The sequence below is a fragment of the Ahaetulla prasina genome, chromosome 2 (assembly GCF_028640845.1).
Source record: "Ahaetulla prasina isolate Xishuangbanna chromosome 2, ASM2864084v1, whole genome shotgun sequence".
NCBI lineage: Eukaryota > Metazoa > Chordata > Lepidosauria > Squamata > Colubridae > Ahaetulla > Ahaetulla prasina.
In genome coordinates, this window is record NC_080540.1 from 292357890 (window position 1) to 292380339 (window position 22450).

General features: G+C 44.5%; 1 protein-coding gene across 1 annotated transcript in view; it reads left to right on the forward strand.

Moving 5' to 3' along the window:
• The window catches only part of LOXHD1 (lipoxygenase homology PLAT domains 1), a 285489-nt gene that overhangs the window by 164725 nt on the left and 98314 nt on the right, over window positions 1–22450 (forward strand). Inside the window, exons 22-28 of the mRNA XM_058168108.1 lie at window positions 760–893; window positions 2383–2528; window positions 4810–4914; window positions 10004–10132; window positions 13900–14064; window positions 15697–15878; window positions 18331–18447. Of these exons, the coding sequence (XP_058024091.1) occupies window positions 760–893; window positions 2383–2528; window positions 4810–4914; window positions 10004–10132; window positions 13900–14064; window positions 15697–15878; window positions 18331–18447 (978 nt within the window). The remainder of the gene's footprint in view (window positions 1–759; window positions 894–2382; window positions 2529–4809; window positions 4915–10003; window positions 10133–13899; window positions 14065–15696; window positions 15879–18330; window positions 18448–22450) is intronic.

Consider the following 22450-nt stretch of genomic DNA (forward strand, 5'->3'; position numbering starts at 1 on the left):
TCTCCATCCATCCATCTGTCCATAATTTCATTTCCCATTCTTTCTTTCCTTCCTTCCTTCCTTCCTTCCTTCCTTCCTTCCTTCCTTCCTTCCTTCCTTCCTTCCTTCCTTCCTTCCTTTCTGTTCTTTTCTGTTCTTTCTGTTTGTCTATCTATCTATCTATCTAATCTCTCTCTCTCATCTATCTATCCATCTATCTTTCTTCTCTCTCTTTCTCTGTGTATCTATCACCAATCTATCTGTCGTCTATCTCTCTCAATATCTATATCTGTCTGTTTCTCTCTCTTTCTCTATCATCTATCTATCCATCTTTCTTCTCTCTCGTTCTCTCTCTGTATCTATCATCAAGCTATCCATCTGTCTGTCTTCCATCTCTCTCAATATCTATCATCTGTCTTTTTCTTTCTGTCTGTCTTTCTGTCTCTCTATCTCTGTCGTCTATCCGTCTTTCTTATCTCTCTCTGTATTATCTGTCTCTCTGTCTGTCTCTCTTCCATCCTCCCTCTCTCTCTATATCTATCATTTATCTATATATTATCTGTCATCTATCCATCTGTCTGTCAATCTATCTTCATTGTAACCTTCTGTAACTATCCTCTCTCTGTATCCATCCATCCATCCATCCATCCATCCATCCATCCATCATTTCACTTCTCCCACCCTCCCCCCTCCTCTTTCTAGACCACCCATCTCCCTCAGTTTTAGTTTTCGAACACAAACTTACAAGGTTGTGATCGTCTCTGCCTTGTGCGGTTGCAGGTGGATGTATTCACTGTCAAAGCCATTGACTTGGGAGAACTGAAGAAACTGAGAATTCGCCATGATGATTCTGGAAGCAATTCAGCCTGGTTCCTGGAAAGAATTGATATCATTGACACCAAAGAGGATAGCATGTAGGTCAAGAGTAATTAGCCATGCAGCTACTCCAAATTAGTCTCTCAACATTCAATTTGTTGGAATTAGGATCACAATCCATAGGAGAAATGGAAGGTATAGGTAGTCCTAATTTTTTTTTTATCCTTGTCTCCTTATCTGGTTTTGAAGTATGCCATTCATGGGTCAAATATGTCTGCTGTTCCCCCCACCCTCTCTCCAAATGGTTCCACAACTCAAAATAGCTGACATTTGTTCAGGAAAGGGTGAGAATCAAATGTAAAACAAATCTCCATATATATTTTTTTGCTCCTGTGACCTTTCTAGATGCTTTTGCTCTTAGAAATTGTGTATTTTTGCCTACTTTGGTATTCCACCAAGTACATTCTACCAAGAAGATGCCACCAGCTAATAGAATAGAATAGAATAGAATAGAATAGAATAGAATAGAAAATATGGAATGGAATGGAATGGAATAGGATAGGATAGGATAGGATAGGATAGGATAGGATAGGATAGGATAGGATAGAATAGAATAGAATAGAATAGAATAGAATAGAATAGAATAAATGGAGTGGAGTGGAGTGGAGTGGAGTGGAGTGGAGTGGAATGGAGTGGAATGGAATAGAATAGAATAGAATAGAATAGAATAGAATAGAATAGAATAGAATAGAAAATATGGAATGGAATGGAATGGAATGGGATAGGATAGGATAGGATAGGATAGGATAGGATAGGATAGGATAGGATAGGATAGGATAGGATAGGATAGAATAAATGGAGTGGAGTGGAGTGGAGTGGAGTGGAGTAGAATAGAATAGAATAGAATAGAATAGAATAGAATAGAATAGAAAATATGGAATGGAATGGAATAGGATAGGATAGGATAGGATAGAATAGAATAGAATAGAATAGAATAGAATAGAATAGAATAGAATAGAATAGAATAGAATAGAATAAATGGAGTGGAGTGGAGTGGAGTAGAATAGAATAGAATAGAATAGAAAATATGGAACGGAACAGAACAGAACAGAATAGAAAATATGGAACAGAGCGGAACAGAACAGAATAGAAAATATGGAATGGAAGGAACGGAACAGGACAGAACAGAACAGAACAGAACAGAAAATATGGGATGGAATGGAATAGAATAGAATAAGAAAAAGAATAAGAAAGAAGAGGAGAAGAGAAGAGAAGAGAAGAGAAGGAAGGGATGGATATGGGGTGGGGTGGAATAGAAAATATGGAATGGAGTGGGGTGAAGTGGAATGGATTGCCCTATAGTGCTGTCCTGAGGAAAGGAGTTGAAACAGTTTGTGCCCAGGATGTGAAGGGTCTGCAGGTATCTTCTCAGCCGCGCAATCTGCAGGTAAGGCAGACTTACTCTGCTGAAAGGTTATGCTTGCGCTGAAATTCATGGCCCTGCTTCTCCTCATCGAAAGGTTTTTCCAGAGTCAACAATTGGGAGCCGGCAGAGCGGGCAGACGCTAAACCATATTATCTTTGCAGTTATTATTTCCCCTGCCAGAGATGGTTGGCAGTGGAAGAAGATGACGGTCAGATTGCCAGGGAGCTGGTCCCAGTGGCTGAAGCGTTCGTGATGAAGGGTTCGGAGAACGCAGGCTCTGTGGCAACCCTCGGGCTGGAACAGAAAGGTTTGCAACTGGCCATCTGTATGCCGTAGGAGAAACCGAGCCTACGGAGTAGCACAGACTTAGATAAACCATCATTCGTGGTTTGGGAGGGTGGTGATTTTAGAACAAAGTCCATTGGACTTGAGGCTGGTTATAGGAATGTTTTGCAGACCGAAGCTTATAACCAGATGGAGAATCTACCATATTTTATGCAGTTGGGGAATTGGTAGAAGAGAATATTTGTAGCTCAGGGTTGAAACGAGGGCTCCTTGGTGCTCTCTGAGCTTGGTGGTTTTCTTGCAGATGTTTCATTACCCAACGAGGCAACATCATCAATGCTAGATGGAAGGGGTGTTTGCAGAATGGAGGGGGAGGAGGAGGGGGGAGGAGGAGGAGGAGGAGGGAATGAGAGGTTGAGGAGGAGGAGGACTGTGGGGGCCCCTGGTGCTTTCTGAGCTTGGTGGTTTTCTTGTTTAAAAAAAGTTTTATTTTAACATTCTTATCCAATAACATATCCCATAACATATTTAATGTACCATCATATACAATTAATCGGATCTGCCCGGTCACCACCCCCTTCCTTTTACTCTCCTTCTCTACCTTCTTCTACTTTCCACAACCATCCTCCCCCTCTCTTACCTACATCCTCTCCTCCTTCCTCCCTACTCCTTTCTTCTCCCTCTTCTATCCCTCTTCCTTCCTTTCCTCTTCCTCCTCTTCTCTTTCCTACCTCCTTCTCTCTTCTACTTCCTTCTTTCCCATCATTCCGAAGTGGTAGCCGGGCAGCTCCGATCTTACATTAATTATACATCTTCAATCATCTTTGTACATTAACTATCAATCCCTTTTCTACCCCCTCCCCCTTTCTTCCCCTTCCTCCCCCCACCCCCCGGGACTTCCGAGAACCGAATACAGGGTATAAAACTAACAACAAAAATTAAAATATAGTACAAATCATAATCCATGCAGACATTTCATGACCCACCTAGGTAGCATCATCAGTGCTAGCTGATGACCAAACCCAGTTTGGGTAATGAAACATCTGCAAGAAAACCACCGAGCTCAGAGAGCACCAAGGACCCACGGTGGGGGAAACAATAAGTCTTCAAGGTGTGGACTAATAGGTAACTTAAGTAACAACGGAGCAGTTTTAAAGAGAGTTTGCTGAAATGGTATATAGAGCTTCCTGCCTAAGCAGGGGGTTGGACTAGAAGACCTCCAAGGTTCCTTCCAACTCAACTCTTCTCTTCTCTTCTCTTCTCTTCTCTTCTCTTCTCTTCTCTTCTCTTCTCTTCTCTTCTCTTCTCTTCTCTTCATTCTTATTCTATTCTATTCTATTCTACTCCATTTCATTCCATATTTTCTATTCTGCTTTGTTCCATTCCATATTTTCTATTCTGTTCTGTTCTGTTCTGTTCTGTGCTGTGCTGTGCTGTGCTGTGCTGTGCTTGCTATTATTCTTTTATTTATTTTTATTTATTTATTTATTTTGTCACAACAATATATGTAGGAATCATACAAAAGATTACATAGTATATAAACATATATGGGTAAATATAAGGAGGTATAAGCATATATATAGAAAGAAGAAAAGAGAAACAATAGGACAGGAACGGTAGGCACGTTTGTGCGCTTATGCACGCCCCTTATGGTCCTCTTAGGAATGGGGTGAGGTCAATAGTAGAAAGTTTTTGGATAAAGCTTTTAGGATTATGGGAAGAGACCACAGAGTTAGGTAAAGTGTTCCAAGCACTGATGATTCCGTTACAGAAGTCATATTTTCTGCAATCTAGATTAAAGCGGTTGACATTAAGTTTAAATCTATTAGTTGCTCTAGTATTATTGCAATTAAAGCTGAAGTAGTCTTTAACCGGAAGGAAAATTACAATAGATGATTCTGTGAGTTAAGCTTAGGTCTTGTCGAAGGCGACGGAGTTCCAAGTTTTCTAAGCCTAGGATTCTATTCTATTCCTTTTGTGTCCAATCACACTTGGCCAATAAAGAACATTTTGTTCTGTTCTCAGGATTTTCTCTTCACTCTTTTCCCATTTTAATAGTTTGGATCACCTTTCCCCCCCCTCTCTAAAAGGGGGTTATTAAAAATTGAATCGCTCCCTTATTGCCTTGTACGATGACAGTTAGTTCACGCTAATGAAGAGGCTACTAGTTCTGGCTTTGGGCTCACTTTTATGAAACCTTTCTTGTTTCATTAAGTTATAAAGGTGGAACAAAAAAAATAAAATAAAAATTCGGAATATCTCAGCAATGGCCCCTTCCCAAACAGAGGTTCTTCTTTTAACAGCTAATTCAACTACATTCACAGTACGAGTGAAAACAGGAGACAAGAAAAACGCTGGGACAGACTCCAATGTCTTTATCATCCTTTACGGATCGAAAGATGACACAGGTAGGAGCCAAACTCACCTTTGCAAACCATTCAGGGGGATGTCGGCCACTGGTTTAACGAGTAGCCCAGGATGTAGGAAAAGAGGCTCAGTATTTTGATTGGTTCCTTTTTTATCTTCACGTGTTTGCTCATCAATGGAGTGGTCCTCGACTTACAACCATAAGTTTAGCGACGGTTCGAAGTTACAACAGCAGTGAAAAAATTGACGTTTTTTCACACCACCGTCGCAGCATCCCCACGGTCACGTGATCAAAATTCAGCCGATTGGCAACTGAACTCATATTTATGACGGTTGCAATGTCCCGGGGTCACGTGATCCCCTTTTGCGACAAGCCAAATCAACAGGGAAGCCAGATTTACTTTACAACTATGTTAATGTCGTGTCCCACTCCTCCGCTGACGGCCGGGTCAGGGAAATCCGAATCAGGCTTGCCTCTGCAACTCTGCCCAAAGTCCTAGCAAAGTCCTCAGAGCAGGCAGGAGACCAGTAAGTGACTTCAGCAAGATATGTTTAGACTTTGCCTGACTCAGAGAATGCCAGAAAGCAGATCCTTTATATAGGCCATGGGGTGTGGCTCCATGACTCAGCACTTATCCAGGCCTGTCCCTCCCTTCCTTCTGTTGCCTCCGCCTATCAAGTCTTCTGACGCGAGGGTCACTCCAGTCGGCAGCTGTTGGCAATTGACCTTCCTCAGGCTCACATGCTGTGGGGGAGGGGGAGGGGTCTAGTTGCTCCGTTTGCCTGGGCATGGAGCCAGAGCTGGGGGCTGGAGGTATTTCTTCCTCTTCAGCCTGTCTGGGCATGGAGCCAGGGCTGGGACCGGGAGGCATACTAGGATATTCTTCAGTGTTCGGAAGCAGATAAGCAGACCCCGGCTGAGGTGAGAGCGGGCAAGACACAACAGTTACTAACTTAACAACTGCAGTGATTCACTTAACAACAGTGGCAAGAAAGGTTGTAAAATGGGGCAAGATTCACTGAACAACTGTCTCGCTTAGCAGCAGAAATTTTGGCCTCCCAATTGTGGTCATAAGTCGAGGTCTACCTGTATAGCTGAATCAAATTTGTTCCTCCCTTTACATCCAAAATAAATATTTTTGGAGGCATGTCCAGACTTTTTTAGGGGTGGATGGGTGGGTGTGGGGCCTTCTGAGGTTTCTTTCCAGCTTATTATTAAGAGCAGAGTATATTATGTTCAGCCTCGGTAATTAACGAACGAATCATAACATAATAATAGAGTTGGAAGGGACCTTGGAGGTTTTCTAGTCCAACCCCATGCCCAGGCAGGAAACCCTACACCATGCAGGAAACCCTACACCATAATAATAAGGTAAAGGTAAAGGTTCCCTTTGCACATTGTTGCCTCCCCACGTCGTTGCCAACTCTAGGGGGGCGGTGCTCATCTCCATTTCAAAGCCGAAGAGCCAGCGCTGTCTGATGACATCTCCGTGGTCATATGGCCAGAATGACTAAACGCCAAAGGTGCACGGAACGCTGTTCCCTTCCCACCAAAGGTGGTCCCTATTTTTTCTACTTGTATTTTTACGTGCTTTCGAAACTGCTAGGTTGGCAGAAGCTGGGACAAGTCACGGGAGTTCACCCTGTTACACGGCAGCACTAGGGATTCGAACCGCTGAGCTGCTGATCTTTCGATTGACAAGCTTAACCTCCTAGCCCCTGAGCCACTATGTCCCTACCATAATAATAATACACCATAATAACCAGGAGTTCCCTTCTGCTGTTTCATTCTTGATTTTTACAGCGAATGTACAAATGCTGGGAAACCTAAAACCAATCTGTGGATGGATTTTATGACTGTCTAAAGATTGAAAATGATGGGGAAATACGCAATGTGCATCTGATCCATATTGTGTCCTAAACCTTTAAAGGAGGGAAAATAATTTTTCGTACCTGAAATTGCTGGGTGCTGGACAGCATATAAATTTAATGTGTTATTTTTGGTTCATCGCACAGCCAGCCAGGTGTTCAGACTGCATTTAGCATTTTTGTCCACCTATTGAGTCCTATTACTTCCTTGTAACTAGGGCTCAGCGGCTGAGCTTGTCGGTCGAAAGGTCGACAGTTCAGCGGTTCGAATCCCTAGTGCCACGTAATGGGGTGAGCTCCCGTGACTTGCCCCAGCTTCTGCCAACCTAGCAGTTTGAAACCACATAAAAAATGCAAGTAGAAAAATAGGGACCACCTTTGGTGGGAAGGTAACAGCGTTCCGTGCACCTTTGGTGTTTAGGCATGTTGGCCACATGACCACGGAGACGTCTTTGGACAGCGCTGGCTCTTTGGTTTTGAAACAGAGATGAGCACCGTCCCCTAGAGTCGGCAACGACTAGCACATATGTGCGAGGGGAACCTTTACCTTTACCTTACTGCTAACACGGTTGTTAAGCAAATCTGGCTTCTCCATTGATTTTGCTTGTCAATTACAAAGGTAATTAAAATGTGCTAAGGGCAGGTACTGCTTAACAAGGGAAAGGGCTAAATGTCTATGGAGATTCTCAGTCATCCAGGTCATGGTTGTCCCAAAGGTGTTTTTTTCAAGAAGCAACTGGACTTTCTGGTTTTTCCTTGAAGACTGTTTCGCTCCTCATCCAAGAAGCTCCTTCAGCTCTGACTGGAGGGTTTATCTGCATTTCAAAGACACAGGCCACTCGTTTGAAGAAGCAACGTCCACATTTTGGACAGAGAAGACCACTGGTTTGAAAGAGGGGTCAAAGAGGCCATCTATGTCCAAATTGAACAGCCCTCCCTCAACAGATAGAGAGGAGTACGATGACATCTATCGCCAATTTACAACACTTTCCTTTAAGAGGTTCCAAGAAGGCTCCATGCCTATTTGCACCACTCAGGTGACCCTGAGGACTGTTGTGACCTAGGCCCAAGTAGTTATTACCAGACACAATCAGTCCTAAACAAACATATTTTATTAGAATAAAATAATTACTTCATTCTCAGTTTAGTCCAAATTAATTCCAAAACGAAGTCCTTCAGAAACAGTCCTTTGGCCTTATCTCAAATCTTTGTCTTCTTTGGCACTCTGCCAAAGGCTTTTCTTGGAACCCCACGAAGTTCAGAAACAGGAGACGGCGACTAGAAACAATTGTAGCAATGTTGCTTTCCTACAAAGAGCCCAAGAGCCTTTGCTGCTCTTTTAAGCCTTATGGGAGGGGCCAATCATCTCCTCTCCTTACTCCTGAGTCACCCTTTTTGCTTCAGTTGCTCTTGCCTTCTGGCAGCTCTTCTCATACGTGCACTAGGAACAGGATCCTCCTGTTCCTGTGCCTGTCAAGGTTCCAGAAAAACCTCTTCTGCGTAAAAAAAACTCAGAAGCCATTGTCTTTCAGAGTTCTTTACTAGCATGAGGAAACTGGCACACGATGAGTGAAATTCCAAAACTGAACTTCCGGATTCTTTTCCCAGTTATACAAACTCCAAGAGTCCCACCCCCCTAACCCCTTTGCTGGTCACATGGTCCCACGTTCTCCCAGTTCATTCGAATATCTTCTCGCCACTCCTCCTGCAGATGTGAACACCATCCGACCTTGACCGCTTGAAGAATGTTACCATACCCCTCAACCCCCCTTCTTCCCCTCAGGGGAAAAATGTGGCAGCGTCTGGAACCCTAAAGTCTAGTATGGTTTCCAGGGCTGACAGTGCCTCTCTGCTGTCTGCCTCTGGAGGCTCCGGAGTCCATGCATCGCTCCCAGATGGCCCTGGCCCCATCTCTGCCTCCGATGCAGAACCCTCATCCGGGCCTTCCCCTGACTCCAGGACTGGCCCATTGTCCTCCCCAGCCTCCTCACTCTCCGACTCTGCTGTCAGCTCCGCAGGCGGACCACAACAAAGACACAGATAAACCTCCAAGTGGCCACAATGTCACTCTAAAACAGGGGTCTGCAACCTTGGCAACTTTAAGACTTGTGGACTTCAGCTCCCAGAGTTCCTCAGCCAGTTTTGCTGGCTGAAGAATTCTGGGAGTTGAAGTCCACAGGTCTTAGAGTTACCAAGACTGGAGACCCTTGCTCTAAAAGGATGCAAATGACCAACTCAAAAAATATAAATCCTTCCATTCTCCACCATCCAGTCACAGCTTCTTGGATGAGAAGCGAAACATCTTTAAAGAAAAACCAGAAAGTCCACTTGCCTCTTTGCTTTCCCAGGTGGCTTATCACCTCCTCATTTCTGATTTTGTCAACCCAGCTTGTACTTAACAGCCGCCTGTAAATCCACATTTCAAATGCTTCTAGTTTCTTCAAGTGCCTTTCCATCAGAGACCAACTCTCTATTCCGTAGAGCAGGTGTCGTGTCCCATTCCCACTCCGACGCACGAGTCAAGGAAGTCCGTGGCAAACTTGGCAACGAAGCCTTCCCAGCTTGCCAAGTCCCTTCGAGGTTTCTCAGGGCAGGCAGGAGTCCAAGTTGTGACTTCAGCGATAGGGTCCAGTATCAGCAAACTCAATAAGACTTTGCTTGACTCAAGGTTGGAATGCCAAAAGCAGGTCCTTTATATAGGCTGTGGGGTGTGGCTCCATGACTCAGCATTTATACAGGCCTGTCCCACCTGTCCTTCTGCTGGCGTCGCCTCTCAGATCTCCGGAAGTGAGAGTCCTCCCACTCTGGATCTGCTGGCAGCTTCTGGGAAAGGGAGGGGTCAGAGGAAGTAGGGCCGAGTAATTCCAGCACTTGGCTGCCTTCTTGCTCTGACGGCTGAGCCAAAGGAACACATGCTGTAGGATTGAAGTTTATCGGGCTTGTCTGTTCACTCCTGGAATCCTCTCTGGGCATGGGGCCAGGGCCGGGGGCTGGAGGCATGACAGGCCGTTCATCTTCATTATCAGACTCGGAGTCTGATAACAGGCCTGGTTGGAGAAGGGAGGGGCCCAGCTGAGGAGAGGAGGGAGGACGAGTCACAACAGCAGGATAGAAAAGACGTAACATCTGACAAGCCTGATTTTCAATCTTAGGTTTATGTTACGATGGCAGAAGACTTTTTGGGCTTCTGCAGTCACTGCTGGCACCATCCAAGTTATTTTCATTTGTAACAATGGGAGTTTGTGATTAAAACCCAAACAGGGACAATCTACCTGAAGGCTTCCAAGACCAACCGGAACAAATTTGAGCGAGATAAAGTTGATGTCTTCACGGTGGAATGTGTGGACCTTGGAGATCTGAAGAAGATCAAGATTGGCCACGATAATACAGGTAGGATGGCATGAAATTCTTTGAAGGTTTGTAGGATGGGTTGATTCCATAATATCTTAATGTTTTACAAGAAATAATAAATAAAAAATATTTTACAAGAAGAGTTCTCCACTCCTCTGAATACAACAAAATACCTTATGCCACCAGACTTGAAATCCTGGGTTTAGAAAATTTAGAACTCCGCCGCCTTCGGCATGACCTGAATTTAACTCATAGAATCATCTATTACAATGTCCTTACTGTCGAAGACTACTTCAGCTTCAATCGCAACAATACACGAGCACACAATAGATTTAAGCTTAATGTTAACTGCTCCAATCTTGATTGCGGAAAATATGACTTCAGTAACAGAGTTGTTAATGCTTGGAACACACTACCTGACTCTGTGGTCTCTTCCCAAAATCCCCAAAGCTTCAAACCAAAAACTGTCTACTATTGACCTCACCCCATTCCTAAGAGGTCTGTAAGGGACGTGCATAAGAGCACAAGCATGCCTACCGTTCCTGTCTTATTGTTTCCTTTCGTTATATCCAATTAATGTAGTTATTACATACTCATGCTTATATATATGCTTATATATTGTATAGGTATTTCATGCTTATGCTTATATATACTGTTGTGACAAATAAAATAAATTAAATAAATAAATAAATAAATAAATAAATAAATAAATAAATAAAATCTATACCTCTTATTCATCACCTTTGGGAAACTAAAGATTTACTTGGATTTAAAAATGTTCCTTCTCCCAACTCTGGAAGTTAAACCTGGAAGTTAGAGAGCTGTTGTGCCTTGCCCTCCCTCCTCTCCTCAGCCGGGCCTCTCCCTCCTCCTGCCGGGCCTGCTATCCGATTCAGAGTCTGATAATGAAGAGGAATGGCCTGGCATGCCTCCAGCCCCCAGCCCTGGCACCATGCCTGGACAGAATGTCAGGAATGAACAAATAAACCTCATTCCTACAGCGTGTGAGCACGAAGCCAGCCATGTGCTAGAATTGCCGGCAGCAGATCAGGAGGAAGGGAATTCATAGTGCACGGATCCCCGCTTCCGGAGAATGGAGAGGTGACGTCAGCAAAAGGAAGGGAGGGGCACGCCTGGATAAGTGCTGAGTCATGGAGCCACACCCCATGGCCTATATAAAGGATCTGCTTTTTGGCATTCCTTGAGTCAGGCAAAGTCTCATCTGGTTGCTGAAGTCACACCTTGGATTCCTGCCTGCCCTGAGAACTCTGACAGGAATTTGGCAAAGCTGCAGAGGCTTCGTGGCCATGCTTGATACAGACTTCCCAGACCCGGCCGTCGGAGGGGGAGTGGGACACGACATTGAGCCATGATGGCGAACCTATGGCAGACATGCCAGAGGTGGCACGCAGAGCCCTCTCTCCTGGCAGGCGCGGCTGTCGCTCCAGGTCAGATTTCCGTGGGCATTTCTTTCGTGAGCTTCTGGGTCCCTAAAAATGATGAAGCAGAAGCTCATGAAAGAAAAAGTTCTTACCTTTTGCCGCGCTGTCAGTGTGGGATGCTCCACCTCCCACTGTCCCACTTTGGCTCTCTGCTGTGCATGCACGCATGTCTGTGCATGTGCATGTTCATGCATGTCTGCGCATGCACGCGTTTGGACATGCACGCGCACAGTTTGGGCACTTGGTATCTAAAACAGGAGTCACCAACCTTTTGGACCTCAGGGACCACTAAATTCATAATTTTAAATCCTGAGGACCACTAATATGATCTGCCTAATGACCGACTGGGTGGGCGTGGCTAGGTGGTCATATGACTGGGTGGGCGTGGCCAACTCAATGTCACTCATGTGGCAGGGTGCCTCGCCAGCCTCTAGTCACCCCTTCCCTCCCAGCCATTTCTCGCCTCCCCAGGCTCCTTAGGGTCCCAACAGGAAGCAGTTGTTGGAGCTAAGCAGCCACTATGAGAAAAAGTTGGCAAAACAGCTCAGTTCAAATTGGATCTGACCGAGAAGGAGGCTCAGTAGAAGCACCTCACTGAGGACTACAAGCTTTCCAAGCAGAGGGGAGACCTGCGGGAGTGCAAGGCCAGGTTCAGGCACCTGGAGGCTCAGCGGGCTGAGATGGTCAGCCAGTTCCAGGCCATGATGCAGTCCCATTGGAACGAGGTCCTCCGGCTCTTTGCCACCAGTGGCACTTCCCTCCAGCCTTTGCCCAAAGCCCCATACCAGGAGGCTGAAGCAGACCCTGAGTTGGAATTTCTGCCCGCCTCTGACCCACAGAAAAAGACCCCAAAAGGGGATACTTTCTTCAGCAACACAACCATTCATTAGGTGTATCCGGCTCAGGGACCGTACTTTGAGGACCCATGATTTAGTGCAATATAAAAAATGCAAATAATTTTTCTGTGGACCACCAATGGTCCACGGACCACCAGTTGGTGACCGCTGGTCTAAAAGATTCGCCATCACTGTTATAGAGTATACAGATTTACCTTTGTTCTACAGCAGGGGTCTCCAAACTTGGCAACTGTTGTGACCCAGACCCAAGTAGGTAGCAACAAACTCAGTCCGTGATAAAATAAACTTTATTCGAACAGCTGGGAATCACTTCATTCCCCCCGTCGTTCAACTCAAAGTAAAACAAATGCCCCCCAAACACAAATTCTTCAGTTATCACAAACCTGAGTCCAGTTAGGCAAACTGCCAAAGGTCCTTCCTGATAAATGTCCAGAAGTCACAAAAACACGAAGCAGAGGAGGCAGCTACAACATTGTTTTCTGGCAAGCTGAAACACCGGTGCTGGTCTGTTTTAAGCCTTATGGGAGGGGTCAATCATCTGTTGGCCCTACTCCTGAGTCGTCCTCTCTGCTTGAGCTGCTCTTGCCTTCTGGCAGCTCTTCTCATGCGTGCATTGGGAACAGGCTCCTCCTGTTCCTCTGCCTCACTACTGTCAGTCTCTGGAGGCTCCGGAGTCCGCACCTCACTTCCCGATGGCCCTGGCCTCACCTCAGCCTCATCCCTGTCCGACTCCGTTGCCAGCTCCATAGGCTGCTGACGGACCACAATAGCAACTTCAAGACTTGTGGACTTCAACTTCCAGAATTCCTCAGCCAGCTAAAACTTAATAAAATATTATTTAAGTTCACAATATACTTCAACACACTATTAATATTACTAATACAATTAGATTACCTAATCCTAAACTTCCACCTACTAAACCAGGGGTCTGCAACCTTAAATACTCAAAGAGCCATTTGGATCCATTTCCCACAGAAAAGAAAACATCGGGAGCCACAAAACCTGGCTGGGCGTGGCCAACTCGATGTCACTCACTTCCATCAGTCACATGACCCCCTAGTCACGCCTACCCAGCCAGTCATTAGGGCAGAGACCTGGTTGTTAAAAAACACCGGGAACCACAAAATCCTTTTGACATCTCTCTCTCTCTCCCCTTCCTCCCTCTCTCCCCCTCTCTGTGTATCTCTCTGTCTCTGCCCTGGCCGCTTCTCCATCTCCCACCATGACCCTTACCTTCTTAGGCCAGGCGAGGAATGACTGGAAGGGGAGGGCGAGGGGCGGGGCCAGCCAGTGTTGGGATCACCTGACAGGGAGCCAAAAAGAGCCGCATGCGGCTCCGGAGCCACAGGTTGCTGACTTCTGTACTAAACTTAGCTTATTTTTTTTAATTATAATACATTCTATTATCTGTTAATAGGTATGCTACTATTTCCCCTATTTGTATTGTCTATTTTTTTCTTTTTATTAATATAATCGATCATTATCCATCATCTCTTAACCTTTGCAGGTCATTCTGAAGGATGGTTTCTGGACTGGGTTGAGGTGGACGCTTCTTGCCTTGGACTTTGCCTGAAGTTTCCGTGTGGCCGTTGGCTGGATAAATCTGAAGACGACGGAGCGACCGAAAGGGTCTTGTTTCCTGCAGAGCTGCAAACGACGACTTACACCCCATGTGAGTAGCATGGTAGCCAGACCAACCTGCATTAGGTCTGAAAGAAAAGAAGTGCAGGTAGTCCTTGACTTACAACAGCTCATTTAGTGACCATTCAAAGTTACGGCGGCACTGAAAAAAGCGACTGATGGCGGTTTTCACACTTACGACCGGTGCAAGCATCCCGGTGGGCACGTGATCAAAATTCAGACGTTTGGCAGTTGACTTGTATTTATGACGATTGCATTGTCCCGAGGTCATCTGATCCCCTTTTGCGACCTTCGGACAAGCAGAGTCAATGTGGGAAGTCAGATTCGCTTAATGATGAAATGATTCACTTAACGACTGTGGCAAGCAAGGTCGTAAAATGGGGCAAAATTCACTTAACAAATGTCTCATTTATCAACAAAAAAATGGGGCTCAATTGTGGTCGTAAGTCGAGGACTACTTTTAATCCTTGACTTGCAACCACAACTGAGCCCAAATTTCAGTTGATAAGCAAGAAAGTCGTTGAGTTTTTGCCCCTTTTTGTGATGTTTCTTGCCACAGTTGCTATACGGTTAGCCATACGGTTGTTAAGTGAATCTGGCTCCCTTATTGACTTTGCTTATCCGAAGGTCACAAAAGGGGACACTGCGACCATCATAAATATGAGACAGTTGCCATACTAGACCGAAGGCTTCCACACGCTGCCACTTTCTCCTGTGTGGGAAAGTAGGAGAAGTGGGGTGGTGGTAAAAGGGGCTATTAGACATAACAACATTCTTCCTGCTGGTCAAGGTCAAGGTCAGGCTGAGCCCACATCTGGAGAAGGAGTGATGTCTCGAGATGGGACAGTTGGAGATTGGAGCCTGTGATCGGCAGAGGGGTTGTGAGGGTGGGGATTTTGGAGTTTGTATTACTGAGGGAGGAACCCGGATCCCCAGATTCGGATTTCATCCATCTGTGCCAGTTTACCTATGCTAGTAAAAGAACTTTGAAAGATGTTTGCTTCGGAGTCTTTTCTGCAGGAGGGGTTTTCTGGAACGCTGACAGTTGACATTAGAGATAGAAATGACAAACTTTGATTCCTCATCTAGAACAGATACAGATACATCCTTAACTGTTGTGACTCCAGCCCCCGAACCTGGCCCCATGCCCAAAAGTGACTCCGAGAGTGAGGGGGAAGGACCGATAAGGCTTACCTTGGGAGCACCGATGCCTTTGGCCCGGCTCCAGGAGCCAGAACCAGACCAGTCAGAGGACGTAATGAGGCCCTCATCCCCTGATTCCTCCCTTCCCCAGGCTATGCCTTCAGACCCAGCTGATAATAATAATAATCAAGCTTAGATCGACCCGCGCTTCAGAAGATTAAAGAGGCGGTGTCATCAAAAGGAAGGATATATAATGAGCTTTGGGACTGCTCTCATTCCACGGGAAGCAAAAATTAGCTGAACCGTTTCAAAGAGAGCTGAAAGTCTTACTCTGTGAGTCATTTGTTTGAACTTTGGCAGGCAGCCGCGATTTCTCTGCCAGGACTGATAAGAGCCGTGAATCCACTGGCTGAAGGCCAGCTCGTTGCTCCGAAGTGGGAGAAAGAACATTAACCTAGTTTCTGAATTATTACAGGGAGCCTGGACTTACACCCATTTTGTTTTGTTTCCATCCGGCCAGTTGTTCCCTACGAAATTACTGTTTACACCAGTGACGTTTTTGGAGCAGGTACCGATGCTGACGTCTTTATCGTTCTGTACGGGGCTGACGGCGTTTCCACTCAACAGAAGCCCCTGTGCCAAAACAAGAGGGAGCAAAGGATGTTCTTCAAGAGGAATTCTATAAATCAGTTCATCGTAGAGGTAAGGGGAAATGTGCTTTGGATCAAGGGTGGTATTAACTTCCTTTTCCTACCGGTTCGCAAATGTGAGTGCGCGCATCCTTCCTCGCCTCAGAAACATGCCTAAATAAGATGGCCTAGACCCCGCGATTTCCACTATCGATTCGGGGGAACTGGCCCGAATTGGCTGGATACCACCTCTCCCAGCAACTTGGGAACCATATGGCAGAGTTTAAAGAAGGAGCAGAAGGAGCTAGATTGCAAGAAACGGTCAGAACAGAACAGAACAGAACAGGAGTTGGAAAGGACCTTGGAGGTTTCTAGTCCAACCCCCTATTCAAGCAGGAAACCCTGGCCTATACCATTCCAGAGAAGTGGCTGTCCAGTCTCTTTTTAAAAGCCTCCAGTGTTGAAGCATTTACAACTTCTGAAAGTAAGTCGTTCCACTGCTTAATTGTTCTCACCGTTAAGGAAATTTCTCCTTAGTTCGAGGTGATACGCCAAGTGCCTACGCCAAGTGCCTGATCTTCGGACCTTTCGCCGTGAGCTAAAAACACACTTATTTATTCAAGCTGGACTGACATAATGGTTCTTAATATTTTAAACTGGGTTTTTATTGTTGTGGGGTTTTAAATTTTTTAAATTTTAAATTTAAATTTTTAAATCGGCCTTTTTGTAATATGCTCTATTTTAAATTTGGGTTTTAATTGTATATATATTGTGTTTTATTTTGGCTGTACACCGCCCTGAGTCCTTTGGGAGAAGGACAGTATAAAAATTTAATAAATAAATAAATAAATAAATAAATAAATAAATAAATAATCTTTCCTTGATTAGTTTCCAACCATTGTTTCTTGTCTTGCCTTCAGATGCTTTGGAAAATTAGAATAGAATAGAATAGAATAGAATAGAATAGAATAGAATAGAATAGAATAGAACAAAACAGAAAAGAAAAGAAAAGAAAAGAAAATGTGGAATAGCATAAATGGAATGGAATGGAATAGAATAGATTTGAATAGAATAGAATAGAATAGAATAGAATAGAATAGAATAGAATAGAATAGAATAGAACAGAACAAAACAGAAAAGAAAAGAAAAGAGAAGAAAAGAAAAGAAAAGAAAAGAAAAGAAAATGTGGAATAGCATAAATGGAATGGAATGGAATGGAACGGAACGGAACGGAACGGAACGGAACAGAACAGAACAGAACAGAATAGAATAGAATAGAATAGAATAGAATAGAATAGAATAGAATGCACTTTGGAGGTCTTCTAGTCCAGCCCCCTGCTCGAGCAAGAGACCCTATATTCGTGGCAGTGAACCTATGGCACTCGGAGCCATGTCGCCTGGCATGTGCGGCGTCTCCTGTTCCTCTTCCATGTTTCTGGAGCACATGCACACATGTCGATCAGCTGATCTTTTTTGCGTGCAGCAGTGCCGGAAACCAGAAGAGCTGGTCTTCCATTTTCCGGGCATGAGCATGCGCACGGGCCAGTTGATCGGCACGTATGCATGCGCGGCAGTAACCAGAAGTATCTTATCCAGCACGCGCATGCCCCGTGGGCAGCTCCTCTTCCAGAAAGTCCAGTTGCTCTTGAAAAAGCACCCTTGGAACAACCGCATCCTGGATGGCTGAGAATCTCCATAAACATGAAATATGGACAAGAGGGAAGCAAAAAAACAAACAGACAAACAAAAACCCCACCAGTGTAACTGGTTTGTAAGAATAAACAGTAATAGTTGTAAGAATGCTAATATTTCTAACTATCCAGGGCTATTTTGCTTTAGCATTCTCTATTGCTGGATCTACATTGTATTTCATAGGTAGCACTTTAAAAACTGGTCTCAACTGCATTAGATGAAATTAAACATCAGTCCAGAGGTGGGTTTCAGCAGGTTCTGACCAGTTCTGGAGAACCGGTAGCGGAAATTTTGAGTAGTTCGGAGAACCGGTAGTAAAAATTCTGACTGGCCCTGCCTGCATTGATTCTCTGCCTCCCAAGTCCCAGCTGATCGGGAGAAAATGGGGATTTTGCAGTAACCTTTCCCCTGGAGTGGGGTGGGAATGGAGATTTTGCAGTATCCTTCCCCTGCCACGCCCACCAAGCCACACCCACAGAACTGGTAGTAAAAACCCACCACTGCGTCAGTCCCTCCTTAGACATACCCAATTCCAATAACCGTTCTTGATATATTTTAGCCTCCAGTCCCCTAATCATCTTATGTGCTGTTTTTGTGAATTTTGTGCATTCATTCTGTATTCTGTTATGCCACACAAAATAGAAATAACATAAAACCCATCCAAGATGGCTGCATTTTGGGGGGCTATCAGGATACTTATCGTCATTTTTTTCCCACTAGGCAAATAAAATAAAATAAAATGTGAATTAAAGGAACAAATTGAACTGTATTTTGGACTTTAAGAAAATCCCTTCAGGTAATTCCGTAACCACGTTTTCCCTAAATTCCTTCAGCTAGAAGACGTTGGCGACATCCTTGAAAAAATCCGGATTGGGCACGATGGCTCGGGTATCAATTCAGGCTGGCACCTTGACCAAGTGGAGATACGGAGGCTTTTGCCAAATGGAAAGGTAAGGAGAAGTTTTTTGTAATGAGCATTTCCATCCAAATATCTTTTCTGCCTTGCTTAAAGCAGATGCTTCTTTGATTACCAACTCAAATAAACCAGTCACCCATTCAAATTTCCAGTCCTACCAAGAATGTAAGATAGTGGCTTTATAAAGCTACAATACAGGTAGTCCTCTACTTAACAGTTATTCATTTGGTGACAGTTCGAATATTGACAGTATGTGTTGGGCACATCCACAAAATGGTTTCCTTACTGACTTGGCGATTTGCTTTCCAACAGATCCTTTCCTGTTCTTTCTTTCTTTCTTTCTTTCTTTCTTTCTTTCTTTCTTTCTTTCTTTCTTTCTTTCTTTCTTTCTTCCTTCCTTCCTTCCTTTCTTCCTTCCTTCCTTCTTCTTTTTCTTCCTTCCTTTCTTCCTTCTTTCTCTCTTTCCTTTCCTTCACTTCCTTCCTTTCTTCCTTCTCTCCCTCTCTCCCTCCCTCCCTCACTTTCCTTCCTTCTTTCTCTCCCTGTCTCTCCCTCCCTTCCTTCTTTCTTTCTCTCTCTCTCTCTCCCTTCCTTCCTTCTCTCCCTCCCTCCCTCCTTCCTTCCTTCCTTTTTTCCTTTCTCTCTCTCTCTTTCTTTCTTTCTTTCTTTTTCTTCCTTCCTTCCTTCCTTCTTTCTCTCTTTCCCTTCCTTCCTTTCCTTCCTTTCTTCCTTCTCTGCCTCTCTTCCTCACTTTTCTTCCTTCTTTCTCTCCCTGTCTCTCCTTCCTTCTGTCTTTCTTTCTCTCTCTCTTTCCCTTCCTTCCTTCCTTCTCTCTTTCTCTCCCTCCCTCCCTCCTTTCTTTTTTCTTTCCTTCTTCCTTCCTTCCTTTCTATTTCTTTCTTTCTTTCTTTCTTCCTTCTTCTTTTCTTCCTTCCTTCCTTCCTTCTTCCTTCCTTCCTTCCTTCCTTTCTTCCTTCTCTCTTCCTCCTCCTTCATCACTTTCCTTCCTTCTTTCTCTCCCTTCCTCTCCCTTCCTTCTGTCTTTCTTTCTCTCTTTTTCTCCCCCCCTTCCTTCTCTCTCTCCCTCCCTCCCTCCCTCCCTCCCTCCTTTCTCTCTCTCTCTCTCTCTTTCTTTCTTTGTTTCTTTCTTTCTTTTTTTCTTTCATCTTTCTTTTTCCCTTCTTTTCTTCCTTCCTTCCTTCTTTCTCTCTTTCCCTTCCTTCCTTTCCTTCCTTTCTTCCTTCTCTTCCTCCCTCCCTCCCTTACTTTCCTTCCTTCTTTCTCTCCCTGTCTCTCCCTTCCTTCTGTCTTTCTTTCTCTCTTTCTCTCCCTTCCTTCCTTCTCTCCCTCCCTCCTTTCTCTTTCTTTCTTTCCTTCCTTCTTTCTTTCTTTCTTTCATCTTTCTTTTTTCCCTTTCCTTCTTTCTTTTCTCTCTTTTCCCCCTCTCTCTTTCTTTGAAAAGAACTTTTGAAACCCAAATGAATATTTTAAAAAAATCAGATAGGCAGAAAGGGGGTTGCCTGCAGGCACTTTAGGGGTTCCAGATACTATATAGTGCCTTGGCAGAGCCGCATAATAAACTTGCAGCAGATTGAGAAATCAGCTGCTGTCGATGAATGGAACGGAGCCAGCAGCTCCACCAAGGGAGCTTGAGATAAGTGTGACAGCATCTCTCTCTTCCCTCCGTGGAACAAATGAGATTTTGTTGGCACGCATTATGCACAGTTGGCTTCTTACGGCCTTCAGTTTACTAGCAGTAGCAGTTGCTTTATCCGCATGCAGAAGACAGATATCCCCGAGAATAACTGTCGCTTTATGTAAAAAAGATGTGGAGACTCTAGAAAGAGTGCAGAGAAGAGCAACCAAGGTGATTAGGGGACTGGAGGGTAAAACATATGAAGAACGGTTGCAGGAATTGGATATGTCTAGTCTAGGTTTTTTTTAGTTTTTTTTAATTTACATTTATATCCCGCCCTTCTCCGAAGACTCAGGGTGGCTTACAGTGTGTAAGGCAATAGTCTCATTCTATTTGTATATTTACAAAGTCAACTTATTGCCCCCCCAACAATCTGGGTCCTCATTTTACCTACCTTATAAAGGATGGAAGGATGAGTCAACCTTGGACCTGGTGGGACTAGAACCTGCAGTAATTGCAGGCAGCTGTGTTTTAATAACAGGCTTCTTACAGCCTGAGCCACACCGTGGCTCAGTGAAGAGAAGGCTCAGTGAAGAGAAGGACTAGGGGAGACACGATACCAGTGTTCCAATATCTCAGTACAAAGAAGAGGGAGTCAAATTATTCTCCAAAGCACCTGAAGGCAGGACAAAAAGCAATGGGTGGAAACTAATCAAGAAGAGAAGCAACTTAGAACTAAGGAGAATTTTCCTGACAGTGAGAACAATTAATCAGTGGAACAACTTGCCTCCGGAATTTGTTAATAATCCAACACTGGAGATTTTTAAGAAAAGATTGGATAACCATTTGCCTTGAAATTGTATAGGGTCTCCTGCTTGAGCAAGGAATTGGACTAGAAGACCTCCAAGGTCCCTTCCAACTCTTATTATTCAGCTCCCCTGTGATTAGAATATTACAATTATAAGAGTCCTGTATCTGGAAACTGCTGAGGTCTTCCCTTGTGGACAGATTAATTTCAGGACCCTGGACAGCTGCTTATGGCCACTAGCCGACCCTCCTGCTGGATTCTTTCAATTGAAAAACCTCATTAAATAGGATGAAACCTGAATGTTGCTATTAGCTACGCCGAATCTGTCTGAACTCTCTGATTTAAGCATGCAACGGAAGGGGAAAAGAGAGAGAGAGAGAGAGAGAGAGAGAGAGGGAAAGAGAAGCTAAGCCCAAGGCTGCTCAATGGTGTCATGATCACGCCACAGGATATTACAACCGGTCGTGATATAGCATTCGTCTGCCAAGGCCTCTGAAAATTGTGCTACCTGATTAGATTGTGAACAGGCATGTCAATGCGTCTGTGTGTGTGGGGAGAGATGAGGTCAGATTAAATTGAAAGCATCTGGCAGGAGAAACCGCCTCGACTACAGAGGGCTCAAGCCGCATTTCTCTATGCCACTAATTGCATTGCCTCTGTCATAATGAATATGGCTGCAGAGAGAAGCATATTGGAGCATTTGAGCATATCCTGCTTTATTCCGATCAAACACAGAAGAAGGGGGAAAACCTGGAGCAGGAACAGGGCGATTCTGACGGATGAAATCACCAACGTTTCCTAGAGGAGAACAAGCTCTCAGAAAGGAAATGCTCTACAGTTATAGCATGTACTCCCCAGTCCTGGAGATGATGACAGAATAACAGTTGGAAGGGACCCTAGAGATCTTCTAGTCCAACCCTCCTGTTCAGGCAGGAAACCCTACACCATTTCAGACAAATGGTTGTCCAATCTCTTCTTTAAATCTTCCAGTGTTGGAGCATTCACAACTTCTGGAGACAAGTTGTTCCATGCAGGGGTGAAATGTAAAAATTGTTACTACCAGTTCTGTGGGCATGGCTTGGGGTGGGTAATGTGACTGGGTGGGCATGGCCAATTTTTTTTTTTTTACTTTTAAAAGCATTTTTTCTACAACCTCTTCGGCCGAAGAGGCTGGAGAAAAAATGCTTCTAAAGGGTTCTGACAATCCCAGCTGAGCCGCACGATCATCAGAGGCTTTTTTTTTTTTACTTTTAAAACAATTTTTTTGGCAGAAGAAAAAATGCTTTTAAAAGTAAAAAAAAACCTCTGATGATTGTGCGGCTCAGCTGGGCATGGGCAGGGGGGCAGGGGGGGCGGAGGGATTTTTGCTACCAGTTCTCCAAACCACCCGCTGCCATCGCTACCGGATCGGGCAATGGATTCCATGGATTAATTATTCTGACTATCAGGAAATTTCTCCTTAGTTCTAGGTTGCTTCTCTCCTTGATTAGTTTCCACCCATTGCTTCTATAGAGGAATTATTGAGTCTGTCATTTGCACCTCTATAACTGTCTGGTTCGGTTCTGCAACCCAACAAGAAAGACACAGACTTCA